Source organism: Numenius arquata, chromosome 7, assembly GCF_964106895.1.
Source record: "Numenius arquata chromosome 7, bNumArq3.hap1.1, whole genome shotgun sequence".
NCBI classification, from domain to species: domain Eukaryota; kingdom Metazoa; phylum Chordata; class Aves; order Charadriiformes; family Scolopacidae; genus Numenius; species Numenius arquata.
Genome location: NC_133582.1, coordinates 34,758,154 through 34,771,534, shown reverse-complemented (window position 1 = coordinate 34,771,534; position 13,381 = coordinate 34,758,154). Strand labels below are relative to the sequence as shown.

General features: G+C 36.4%; 1 protein-coding gene across 2 annotated transcripts in view; it reads right to left on the bottom strand.

Annotated features, from left to right (window-relative positions):
• Nucleotides 1-13,381, bottom strand: part of GOLGA4 (golgin A4) — a 70,495-nt gene that overhangs the window by 11,752 nt on the left and 45,362 nt on the right. For both annotated transcript variants that reach the window (XM_074151058.1, XM_074151057.1), the window contains exons 16-22: nucleotides 8,639-12,924; nucleotides 7,771-7,892; nucleotides 6,597-6,727; nucleotides 2,412-2,525; nucleotides 1,697-1,717; nucleotides 1,448-1,516; nucleotides 740-815 (exon numbers count right to left, since the gene is read on the bottom strand). In XM_074151058.1, coding sequence (XP_074007159.1) covers nucleotides 740-815; nucleotides 1,448-1,516; nucleotides 1,697-1,717; nucleotides 2,412-2,525; nucleotides 6,597-6,727; nucleotides 7,771-7,892; nucleotides 8,639-12,924 — 4,819 coding nt within the window. The remainder of the gene's footprint in view (nucleotides 1-739; nucleotides 816-1,447; nucleotides 1,517-1,696; nucleotides 1,718-2,411; nucleotides 2,526-6,596; nucleotides 6,728-7,770; nucleotides 7,893-8,638; nucleotides 12,925-13,381) is intronic.

Here is a 13,381-nt window from a genome sequence, read left to right as displayed (position 1 = left end):
CCCATCTCTGCCCCTGTCTCCTGGATGGGCCTGGTACCTGCACTGCAGAGAGCTGCTCTCCTGGATGGACCCCTCAGGCACGGGTCAGAGCTGGTCATGCAGAACTCCAGGCATACAGTGGCATAACTATTCTGTTCTGCTCCCTGCGCTCACAGTGACTTGAGGAACAATGAGACTATTTGCCTGAAAAGTCAGGGATTTTTCAGCTCCAAAAACCACTTTAAAGGACCTATATCACAAAGGTTACAAGTGGAAACAGGATTTTTTTGTATTTATTACTGTGTCAGAGCAGGAAATCTTGCAAAGGAACTCTAATCACCGAAAGAATAAACACCCAGACACGTAACACAAGAAAGATCTGTAAAATTTGTATTGTTAGGAATTTTTAAGAGTCATAAAATGTATATTTAATTAGCCAAGACAAATGGATAACTTCTCCACCCATTTTCAAGTGCCACTGCCTATACCACTCCTCTTAGGGACACAGAAAGCTAAGAACTCTGTTATGTAGCTCTTTTAACTGTATGACATAAAAATAAGCATCAAACAAAATGCTGTGCGATTTGCTCATCTGAAATCACACACTAGCTCTATTATAACAGACAAGACAAAACAAGGATAAGATGTCATAAAAATATATTATACGAGTGTTTTAAGAAGACTGACATTATAAATTCTCTAAACCAAAGCATATCTTTCAAACAAACAAAAACTTATGTGATGGAAACTGTGCACTTACCTCTGTACAGTGTTCCAGCTGATGTGACGTACATATTCTTCTCATAGTTTTTCAGCCTGTCTTCCAGTACATGAATCTAAATAGACAACAGTCGAAATGATAAATGGTATATTCAGAAGCAGCTAAAACAAACATAATTGAAACAGTTTTCAGCTAAACATCATCTCCTTCTATTGAAAATGGCATTATTAAATATTGCCCCTAAACTACTTAAGAAAATGTGTACATGTATATACACACATACATATATCTGTATCAAGTTAGGTATAGATATGTATTCATATATGTGTGTGTATATATATACACACATTTATATACTTATATACACGTATCTATTTTATACACATAAGCATACATAAAAAAGGACAAAAATTGTACTTAAAATCAAAAAAGGTTTAGTTTAGAAAAAGAAAAAAGATCCATGATTTCATGGAGTGCATTGTTCCATTTTTCACTGTGCAGATGTTTTGTTCACCTGTATCACAAGCACGTGGTATTTTCATTCTCAGGAGATAGAGGAGTACTTTGAGAAGCGCACAGATCTCCTGAGAACAAGTATGAGTCAAAACTATTTTACATGCATATTATTTCCATAGTACCTGTGTGGAGATGTGCTGCATCATCACGTGAAAAGAACAAGTCATTTAATACTACAAACACAAAGTATCAAACAAGAATACTTTTAACTTTTTCAAACAGCACCCTTACCTGCTCTTTGAACTCCTGCTCTTTCAGTTTTGAATCATTGACTAGTGTTATCTTCTGTGCAAGCTGTGCCTGGAAGAACAGCCACATATGGAAATCATCAAGAAACTGCTGAAGATATATCATAGGTACCTTTCCAACACACCTCTTTCTCATTTTAACACACACAAGCTTACAAGCAGTACTTCTGCTTTCAAACTGCCATGAAACAGCTTTATCTAGAGAACAAAATCAATAAAATTTAAGACTTACCTGAAGTTCTGTTACTGTGACCTAGAATAACAAAAAAATTTTGATTAAAATGTATGGAAAATACTGAGTATATCAAGCACTGGACACGGGTAGATAAAGAAAGAAATACTGATCACCTAGTTCTGATGCAGTGTGTTAATTAAGAATGATAAAAATTGAAATGACCAAGTCTCATCAGTGACTCAACACCTCATATTTCCTCTTCCCAGTGTAATAATAACTAGTAATATTTTCATCAAAGAATTTCTCGAACTAAAACGTGGTCTCAGAAAGGCAAAGCATGCAGTCTTCTTTCAATTAAGACCTCTCTGTCCATAACTGATATTTTCAAGGCACTATTTCAGAGCCCTTTGGAAATTGAATTTAAAAAACAAAACAAAAAGACTAAAAATGACACCATGCGATTTCTTTTCCTTCTAAAGGCCTTCCAGTAAAATCAACATAAAACCACATGTAGAGGGCAACCCCCTCCTCTCCCAATAATCACAACACAACTGGACTTCTTAAGATACCATTAAAAAAGGTAGTATCAAATACTGCAGATTCTAAAGAGGTTTACTTTTGAAGTTACATCTAAAAGAACAGAAACTGTATGGGAAAGTTAAGGCCAGTTATATAAATAAAATCAAATTAAGAGAAAATTACAGAATTTTATGAAGACTCATAAAACATTTCACACCTAAAGATATAAAAATAAACATTAGTTCCAGCTCACTTTTTCACTGTTCCAACGTCCCTCTTCTGCCACCCTCTGTTTGTATTCCTTTTGCAAGTCTTCTAGCTGTGCCTGCAACTCATGAACTTTTGCTGTCATCTCTTCTTCACGAGCCTTCAAAATACATAGGGGAAAAAAAAAAAACTTTTACAATTAATAATCTAACCTCTTAAAACCTTAATTACAGTGGACGGAAAGCAATCAACAAAAGAATTATGCTATACACAGAAAGAATATACTTGAAATTCAGTACACAGGCTAGTTACACTACAGGACTACAGAAAAGAGCAAGAAGCTAACATAGGAGCTTAACAAGATTTTGCAGGCCTTTAACAATTAAGCTTACATAGTTAGGAATACAGTTAGCTTTTTGAAAATTACAAAAAAAAAGAGCTATTTCTATCAGGCAATAAAACAGCATTGAAGTATAATCCAGTAGGTGTATTGCTGGAGAGACGATGGTTGCTTATATGACCCTCATGAAAGGGGCACTGAGATGATACTGAGTTACTTCCTACGCTCTGGAAGTGACGAGGACTTAAATCCTCCCCTCACTTGCTCTCACAAACATGTTCACAAAGAAATTTTGAGCACATTTTCAGTATCAACAACTTCCCATTCACAAGAATTTGAAGGCCACTGTACCACGTGGAGGGAAGAAGCAGCGACAAGAACGGTAGGGAGGAAGTGAACTGTGTGTTTCATGAGACTGTGGAGATTACAATTACAGGAGAAAAACACGATGACCCAAATTTTTGCAAGTTAACGGACTTATACGGCACTTTTTGCAAAAAGTAGTATTTTTTTAAAAATTGTGTCCCCTCTGGCCTTTCTGTGAGATAACATAGGAGGGAGCTTATAAAACAGCACTCCAATCCAAAGTGCATGCCTCCACTGCTGAACTGAACTCCCACTCTAGTTTCACTCGTGCTGATCACTGAGGGCAGCGAGCTGCCTGTTCTGCTACGCGCTTCAGATCATATTAGTACAATTAATCAACTGTTATTAAGAACAGAACTGCTGATGAAAATTTTGGTCCTTTCCAAAACTCAGGAGTACATATTATAGTGATACAGAATATTCACTGGTAAAGTAAGCACAGAACTAGAAAGCTGATCTAGTTTAAATAGATTTGGGGTATGCCGTAAGTGAAAAAAAAAAGAATTATTTTCCTGTAACACCACTTTTTAATGTGTTCATTGCACCTACTCAAGAATAAAACAGCCTCCCCATGCAGCCTCTCAGCCCAAAAACCACTACCAAAAAGAAACAAAGCACCCCCCACAAAACAGCTACTGAATGGGAAGTCACAGTACCTGAGCAAGTTTTACAGCCTAGAAGTTTTAAGAATATCCATCTTCAATAAAGCCTTGCTCAAACATCATTACCTCCAGTGTTATTTTTTATTCATTCACATGATTTTTCTATGCCCTCAAAAATCCATCAACAGCTAAAATTTCCTAAGATTCTTCTATAGATGGTTATACTCATCTAGTTAATAACCCTTAACACATGGCATATTCAGTTCCTTCTGTTTTCCCTTGTTTGGGGTTTTTGGGTTTTGGTTGGATTTTTTGGGAGGTGGAGGTCTGGGAGGGGGGTGGTGGTTCTTTTGGGGTTTTTAGGGTTGAGGGCTTTTTTACATGAAGAATCTAAAAATCTTACAATTTCTAGACTAATGTTCACTGAAATAAATCAAAATTATATGCACATCATTTTTAGTCATAAAAGGTAGTTGAAACAAAGACAAGAAATTCAAATCAAAATGATGAAAGACACTTTTGTAAAAGGGACTTGCCTGTGAGCCATTATTTTTATAAACCCTTGATTAGAGATTATAATTTAAAATTTGAAATAATTAGAGATCAACTAGGATTCCAACAAACCACAGAATCTGTATTTAAAATAAGAAGTTACTGCTCTATACAGCATCTGGCATACTCTGAAATAAGAGTTTCAATAACGTTGTAATTTCCCAAATCTTAACCCCAAGGCCTGTCGTGTATTCACATGGGAGGCAATGCAGCAAAGGAAAGAATACACACCTGAAGTTAGATAGTTTATTTTTAGCTCATAGATAGGCTTAAAATAAACTAGCTGGAGCAAAACATTCAATTTTTCTCTAATTATATACTTCAGTTGAAGAAAAAAGACTTGGGCCTCAAATTACAGGCTATGCTGATTTACAAGTCCTTTAATTAAGGAGATGTTCATGAAATCTTATGTGATAAAAGTATTTACAAAGATAAGTAAACACTAGATAAAGCAAGAGAAGTACTAGGGGAGCACTTCACAAATAAATCATATTAAGTTTAACAGACTGAATGATTCTTGCTGGTCTTTAAGGGTATATACTCAAATCAAGTTAGACTCATTTTTAGCATCATTTACCATGTTTAAAATGCAACAAAGAGCTACAAAGTTATACGAGCAAAATTCATTCTTGGAATTGGCATTATTTTTGCTTCATCTTCTTACCATTTATGACAGAGACAAACCTCTCTGCATAAACGTCTTGATGCGAAATTTCTTGAACCTATCACGAGCCAAGTCAGGTATAAGTGGGTAATAACCGGTAACTTTAGGCTAAATTGAGAAAAACTATACATTTGCCGATTCATATGTTCTTATTTCTATCAGAGATCTCAATGAATATGACACACACTCAATATAACATAAATATTTCCTAACTTTTGAGCTGCTTGCAATACTTTTTCAGGGAAAAAGGTAACAAATTCTTACACTTTTTTTCCTTCCCTAAAATAACAGAATCAAACACTCACACGTATGCCACTTCCTAAAAAATGAAACATACACTCTGAAATTTAAAATATTAAACTTCAGCTTATTGCAGTTCCAGACAACTTTTGTTGCCATCATCAATGAGATGCAAAAAAATAACTGTTATGACCTCCAGTTGCACAGAAGTCAAATTAGCCTAACCCTTCAAGATCATACACCGAGTACAACAGGCAAGTTTATGACACGTACAGACTGAATCCATCAGAAAACAGAGGAATTACGTCTGCATAACTTCAAATCACAGGCCTATTTGGGCCTGTAAAGCAAGGACCTGAATGGCAACACACTGCACATTCAGATAAGAGAAATATAAGTCTCCATAAATGCAGAATTTAGACCTATGGTACAAAAAAACCCCACTTCTCAACTGTTTTATATCACACAATTTTTTCCTAAGTTAGGAAACAAAAGAAGGGGATTCTAAACATAAAACCTTGCCATCTCCATCCAACTTGCTCCAAGTTCAAAAATCAGAGTGGAACACGCCAACCTGTCTACAAAATCTAATTTTTTAGTATTAAACACTCAGTCATGCTCAGTACATAGCTCTTTGGGCTGGTAACTGAGCATAAATAAATCTAAGTGAACTTCTGTTTGTTACTACTGGCTCTATTCCAGGGATGTTCTTTTTTATTAAATTATCTGTGCAAACAGGACTAAGATTAGCAAAATTAAAGTTTGCACCCCAGTATGAGGTACAGTCTAGCACTGAAAACCATTTAATCTTTTGCTGCCACACTGTGGGGCTGGGACAGTAAACTTGGCTAAAACAAGAGGCACCCTTGGATGGCAAAGTATCTTCAGACTGAAGTTGGCTGCTAACTTCTGGTCCAAATGTTACTGGAGCAAAACTGTGTCTATCTGCAGATATCATACAGACAAACTGTTCACTTGCAAGTGAAAATGAAAGTTTTACTAACATAAAAGCTGTGCAAACAGACTGCACCCTGCATAGAACCTTACTTTAAGGGCTACGGTGCCAACCTGGACAGAGCATCAGAGAAAGCAGCTGGACAGTAAGGCTGACTCAAAACCACCGTATTTAGATCGTTAAAAGATACAACATACCACCACCACAACTCTAGTAAAGCATAAACTCGCTCGCTTTCCCAGAACACAAACTGCTCAAGGACGTAAGGACCTAACTGTATTTTTTTATCGAATGATCAGAGCCGGGGATTAATTTTTGGTGTTCTTTCATGTTCACAAAACACAGAAACAAACATTTAATTGCAAGCCAGGCCACCACACACGCCAAGTATAATTCAAGCAGTAAGATCTTTACTAGAAAGAATTGGAGTTTTTCTGTCTACTTGTGTAATGAAAGAAGGGAAAGACTTATTTTGTAATGTATATAATCATATCACTTTTTCAGAAAGATACCTCAAGGATTTCTTCATATTTTTTCACAGTTCTTTTTAGGTCATCATCTTTTTCAGCAATTTTTTTATGCAACTGTGTTGTCTCTATGTGATGATTTTCTATCAACTCAGTTTCTACCTCCTGGGCTTTACCTATAAAAAAAAAAAAAAGTCAGGCGATATAAAAAAAAAGTATATTATTTTTGTTAAATTATGTCACAACAGAATTTAAGAAAGCTTAAAGACAACTGTGGAAGGCATCTATAAGGAAAATTTGACATGAAAATCCATTTTTCACACAAGAGTGACAACTATGTCACTTGATCCTAACAAGTACACAGCTTGTTGTCTGCAGTTTGGTTTCCACAGCAATTTTTTCTACCTGCTGGAACTTTTAGAGAAAAGTTAAGTTCACAACCAATATTTATCAAGTTCTATCTCCTACTCTATTCTAGAGAGGCAACTGAAACACCTGCAAATCTTCAGAAATCCTTCACGTGTAGGGGTACTTCCAGTAACTGTGGAGTCAAAAGATAATTTCTACTCACTTCTCCAGTCTCCAACTTACACTATGGTGGCACAAGATGGACAGAGAAGTTGAAACGTGGTGTACTCTAGTCATAACCACATGGTATAGCATCCAGTTGGTATCTGTTAGTGGTTACAGTGAATGATGACTGCAAGATGCAGCTAAGAAAATGTACTTCTGATTCCCAGATGGTTTTAAGTTTCTCTAAAAGGCACCCTTCAGTGCCATATATTGAACAATGAAGTGTTAAAGGTTTGTATTGCTGAAGCCTAAGTAGTATGAAAACTTACCAACGTGCTATCACCTCTAAAACCATATTCTCCTTTTTTTTTTTTTAATTTTGTACATATGATAAAAAGGTAGACCCTATGGCTATCAAGAGGTAACTCTTGCCATAACAGATGCAAACAGGCAGCATGCTGGATCAAAGAGCCATCCTGCAGGGTAAGGAAGAACAGCTACATATGCTTTTTCCTAGTTGTGCTACAATTATCATTTATATGTTATTTCCTGAGCAAGAGAAGTTCTTTCCCCAAGCTCTCTAGGCAGTCATAAAACACACGCTGTCTTTATCAGAGTCATGGGTAAAACACCTTCCCCGAAACATCTGAAGATTTGGTTTTCTGGTTCTTTTACTAGCTTACCATTATATTAATATTTCACTTACTGATCGTCTCTTTTACTGCTATTTCCAATTCTTGTTCTTTTTGAGCCAGCTGAGTATTGAACTCTCTCATTAACTGCTTTAGGGTGGAGTTGTGCTTTAACTCAATGTCTTCTTGTTCACATCTGTACAAAAATGTCAAAAAAATAGAGTGAGGAAATAAAATGTTTAAAGAGAGCATGAGAAAAGTTTAGCAAGGTAGGACATCTGGGAATTTCTCCAGAACTATTTCAGAATGGGATGGTTTTGAATGATACGAATTTTGTGGGATTCAGGGAGGCATTTTGTTTCTCTCCCATTGAATTAACCTGGAAGGCATAGCTGTTTCTTTTAAAAAACAACCCAGAATTGAATCCTTCCAAAAGATACAGAGTTTTTTCTGAAGAAGATGAAGAACCAGAAGTAAAGAATGTGCAGAATTTTTAGGGAATTCCTTGCTTGAGAAACTATTAGAGTGCTGAGCAGTATACCAGATCTTGTGCGGTACATATGAGCAATTCTTGATAACATTTGAGCATGAAGCTCTCAGTACTCTGTTTTAATAAACTTTGTTTCCTGTTTGGGGAAAACAGAATTATATTTTATGTTCTGGCAATGCTGAAAATTACCATCTCTAAAACAAATCAAAAATAGTATTACTTTGCCAAAAGACAAACCACTTTTAAAACTGATGACTCAAATAGTGGTCATGAAGTGTTACTTTCAAGTAGCTCTTTTCTTGATGTTTCTCTAAGTCTATTTAGAAAAATTACAGAAAAATATCACTCATTATTTATTGTTACAAATTGAGCTTTAAAAAGGTCTTCTTGAGGTTTTAGTAGTTAAAGATAAAGCAATGAAATGGTAACAAGACCAGGAATGAAGAATTTACCTGATTTTCTGCTCCATTTCTTCTAAGGACTCCTTCTTTACTATGTCAAGCTCCTGCTGATGTTCTTTTCGCAGAGTACGTAAGTCTTTTTGAAGATTACTCACTTCTTTGCGTAGTTTCTGTTTCTCCCTTTCACTCTCTTGCAGTTTAGTCTGCAAGTCCTTCTGCTGTTTCTGCATATCGCCTAGTAAATTCTGCAGCTCCAAACCAGATTTAGCTTTTTCTTCAGCATTTTCCTCAAAAGCTTTCAGGCTGTCATTTCTTTCATTCAACTGTTGCTGTAAACTTTTTAGCTTTTCTTCATATCTCAAACTCCTATCTTCCATCTCAATTTTATGAGCTTCATTTTCCTTCACTAGATTATTTTCCAACTCTTTTATCTTCTGTTCTAAAGACTGGGTGACTGCCTCCTTCTCCTGCATTTTTTTCTGGAAATCTCCAATTACATTCTCCATATCAAGACGTTTTCTTTCTTTAGCTTTTAATTCTTCCCTACTGCTTGCAAAATCATCACAACGAGCATGCTCATTCGCTGCAAATGAGTATTTTTTGGTTTGCTCCTCAAGTTCTTTCCTGAGGCTTTCAGTCCTCCTCTGCTCTTCCTGACAGCTCTTCTCAACACATTCTAATTTTTTAAGGAGTTCTTCCTGTTTGTTTTGCAGTTCCAGAAGAGTGTCGTTACTCTCTTGTCGTTCTTTTTCATATTTGTGCAACAATTCATCTTTTTCTGTTAAGCCCTTCTGTAACACACACATTTTCTCTTCGTATGTCTGTTGGACACTCTCAAGCATTTTATCTTTTTCTTGTTCTACAGCAGCTTTTACACACTCAACTTTTTGCAGCATTTCTTTCTCTGTGGAATCTTTTGTCAACTTAATTTTTTCTTCTAAGGACTCAATCACAGCCTCTCTCTCCTGCACTTTTTGTTCCAAGTCTCTTAACTGATTTTCTCTATCTTGCTTAAATTCCTGTTCCTTTTCTTCAATCTGAGACATCAATTGCTTTTTAATAGAACCGATTTTTTGCTCTGCCTTCTTTTTCAGGTCCGCCAACTTAGTGCTGTTCTCTGCATTTAGTCTCTCTTCTAATTCTTTCAGTTCTTCCTCTTTGTTTTTAAGCATCGCTGATTTCATTTGATCAAATTCCCTCTCCTTTGCTTCAAATTCAGCTTTCAGTATACCTATTTGCTTTGCAAGATTAAACACTTTTTCTTCAGCCTCCTTAAATCTATTGTCCTTTTCAAAAGCCACCTTCTCTGCCTGCTGGAGTTTCTGAGCTATCTCTTTTTGCTCTGTGTCTTTTTGTTCATTATATTTTTTAAGTTCCTCTATCAAGGAATCATTTTCTGAAGTTTTCTGAGCAATGTGTTCTTCCAGTTCAGCAATTTTTGCTGCTTGCTTTTTTAAATTTGCAGTTAACTCACTTTCTTGCTTTCCCCTCCTGTTTTGCTTTTGTTCCAATTCACTTTTTAAGCTATCCAGATTCTTGCTTTGTTTAGCCAGCTGCTCCTTCAGTTTATTCAGCTCTTCATCTTTTTTATTGGCTTCAGTATTGCTTAATTCAAGTTGGCTCTGCAAATTTTTAATAGTATCATGATTTTGTGTAAACCTAGTTTGCGCTTTTGTCTTCCACTCGGACAGCTTGGCCGTGCAATGATCTACCTGCTCCAGAGCTGATGCTTTTTCTTGACTCAGCGTCTCAACTCTGGATGATAACTCCTGTACCTGGTTTAACAACTGCAACTGAGCCTCTTGATGCTGCTTGCTTAACAGAGATACGGCTGCCTCCTTCTCCGTTAAACTTACCATGCTTTCAAGTCTAACATTAAGGTCATTAATTGTTTTGTTGAGAGCAGAGATCTCAGATTCTTTTTCCTGGAGTTCCTCCTTCAAAGAGGTGACAGCATTGACATTTTCAGATAACTCCTTCCTCAGCTGTGTTATGCAATTTTCTTTTTCTGATGCTGCTTGCTGCTGATGCCCTCCTTCTTTTTGTAATTGTTCCTTTTCTGTTACAAGTTCTTCAATGTCAGCTCTCATGGACATAATTAAATTGTCCTTCTCGTGCAGCTGTTGCACTGACTTTTGCAAAGAAGTACTTGCAGCAGAATGATGCTCTGTTACTTCTCTAAGTCGAGCTTCTAGTTCAGGAATCTTACTCACTCTAATTATTACTGCTTCTTTAACTTTTGCAGTTTGGCGCTCGCAATCTGCAATTTTGCATGTTACTATGCCAATTTTTTCAATACATTTTTCAATTAATTCATTGCTTTTTGTTTGCAATAAAGCTTCAGCGTTCTTCCAATAAGCCTCTAACTGGGCTGCAAGTTCTCCTGACCACCTCTTAAACTCAGTTTCTTTTAGCTTAATTGTCTCTATTTTTTTCTCATAATTTTCATGATCTTTATACTGAGAAGACTTCACAGCTTGGAGTTCCTCCTCAAGTGTTTTCACAGCATCAGCCAGCTCGGTAATTTTGGCTTTGTCATTTTCTTCAACTGCTTTCTGTTTACTGAGCTGTTCCTGAAACTCTGACTGCTCTTTCAGGGACTGATTAAGATCACTTTCCAATTTTTTCAACTGTGTTTTCAGGTCACTTTCCTTATCAGACAAAGCATTCACCTGAGCCACTGATTGCTTGAGTTGTTCTTGCAGTTCTTTCAGGGACTCCTCCCTTTTCCCCTGCTCTTCCTTCAGCCAGGTTATTTCTGTCCTGAAGCCCTCCTTCTCAGCACTGACGGTGGCAAGTTTCTGTTTCAAGTCTCCAACCTCCTGCCCTTTCTCTTGCATTTCCATTTCATGTTTTTCCTGGAGCTCTTCAACCTGCTGATTGAGTTTCTTTTCCCAACTCTGGGTAATTTCTTCCAACTCCCTCCTATGAGCCTCAGCAAGACTCTCTAGTTGCTCTTTCTGATGAGATTCCAGTTTTGACACAGCATCATTGATTCCAGCTGAGGTGGCATGTGCTATTTCTGACATTTTAGCATTGAATTCACTCTCCTTCTGACTGAACTCCATCTGCTTGCTTTCAAACTCCTTTTTTAGTTTAGCTTCCTGCTCAGCAAATTTCTTTTTGAAAGTTTCTTGCATATCTTTTGATTTCTGTTTCATTTTCTCCATTTTGTTCTCCTGGCGTCTCAGTTTACTTTCATATTCTCCTTGTAAATCACTAACTCTCTCCTCTGCTGCTAACAGCTTCTGTTTAAGCTCTTCTGCTTGCTTGTTCTGTAACTGCTTCAGGTGTTCGATTTCATTTTCCTTGTCAGTTAGACTTGTCTTTGTCTCATCAGCCTCCCTTTGTACATCCCTAAGTTGACATTCATATTGTTGTATTAGAGAGGTTACTTTCTGTGTATTTTCATTGCTTTCTTCTTGCAAATGCTGCTTCAGATCATGGACCTGAGAGACATATGCCTCTAACTCAGTCTTGACTTCATTCAGCTGAGATTCAGTTCTTTCTAGCTGCTCACTAAGTTGCAATTTCTCACCTTCAAGGTCTGTTACCTTTTGCTGCAGCTTTGCTAACTCCTCTTCGTAAATCTTTGCCTGCTCATTAGAAGTACTCCTATGAGACTCTGAAAGCTCCTCGAGCTTTGCAGACACTTGGACAAGTTCAGCTTCAGAACTTTCTGCAGATTCCTTTAGCTTTTGTTCGTGTGCTTTTAGTTCCTCCAGATGTCTGTCTTTCTCCTCTAATGATTGCTTGAGTATGTTGAGTTCCTCTTTGAGTACCTTCTCAACACCCTGAATAGACATTTCGTGCTCTTTTAACATCATTTCAATCTCTTTGTTGTGCTGTTTTCTCTCTTCTTCCAACTTTTCTTCCAATTCTTTCTTTGATTCACACACTTTGCTATTCAGTTCTGAGAGTTCTTGTTCTAAATCATGACGTACTTTTAGTGCTTCTGATAGCTCAGAAGAGAGTGCTTCTAATTCTGTTTGTTTAACGTCAAGTTTTTCTAACATTTTTTCATTCATCTCTTCTATGTGTGCACGGAAGACTGTTTCTTTCTCTTTCAAAATTCTATCCCTCTCTTGCTCTTCTTTCTCTCTCATTTTTTCTATTTCAGTTATTTGTTTTTGCTTTAAGATTTGAAGTTTTTCTGTCCAAAGCTCTTCCTGCTGCTGTTTCACATTCTCCAGTTCTTTCTTGTGTTTTTCAACTATATCATTGATTTCCTTATTGTGCTGTTTTTTTTCAGACTCCATCAGAGTACTTAACTCCTCCGATTGCTTCCTGTCATCTTGTGAATACTTTGCAAGAGAGCTTTCCAGTTCAAGAATCCTCTGTTAGAGAATACAGTTTTAAAAGAATACGAATATTCAAAAGGTAGCAAGTTGATTAATTTTTTTTTTTAAAAACCTCATCATCTTCACATAACTACAAGTCACTTATTCCATTACTTTTAGTGAATATCAACGTTTTATATAAGCCTTTCATTCATCTATTTTGTTCTCACCTTTGGTTCCATTATGATGAGTTAGTTATTCAATAAAAATGTTTCTATTTCACTGCAGTGAAAATAGATACAATAAAAAACTTAAAAATAATTTAACTAATTCAAATAAAAGAACTCACATTGTATTTGTGAGAGATATGGTCACATTTTCTTATTAAGCTAAAGTACCGATACATAGGAAGAAAGATATCAGTAGTCTGCAAGAGTATTATGGAGCTTTGTACATATCTTCTGATTTATCTTAATCCCACCTCTCATGGAAATGCTGCTGTAAAGTTAAAACA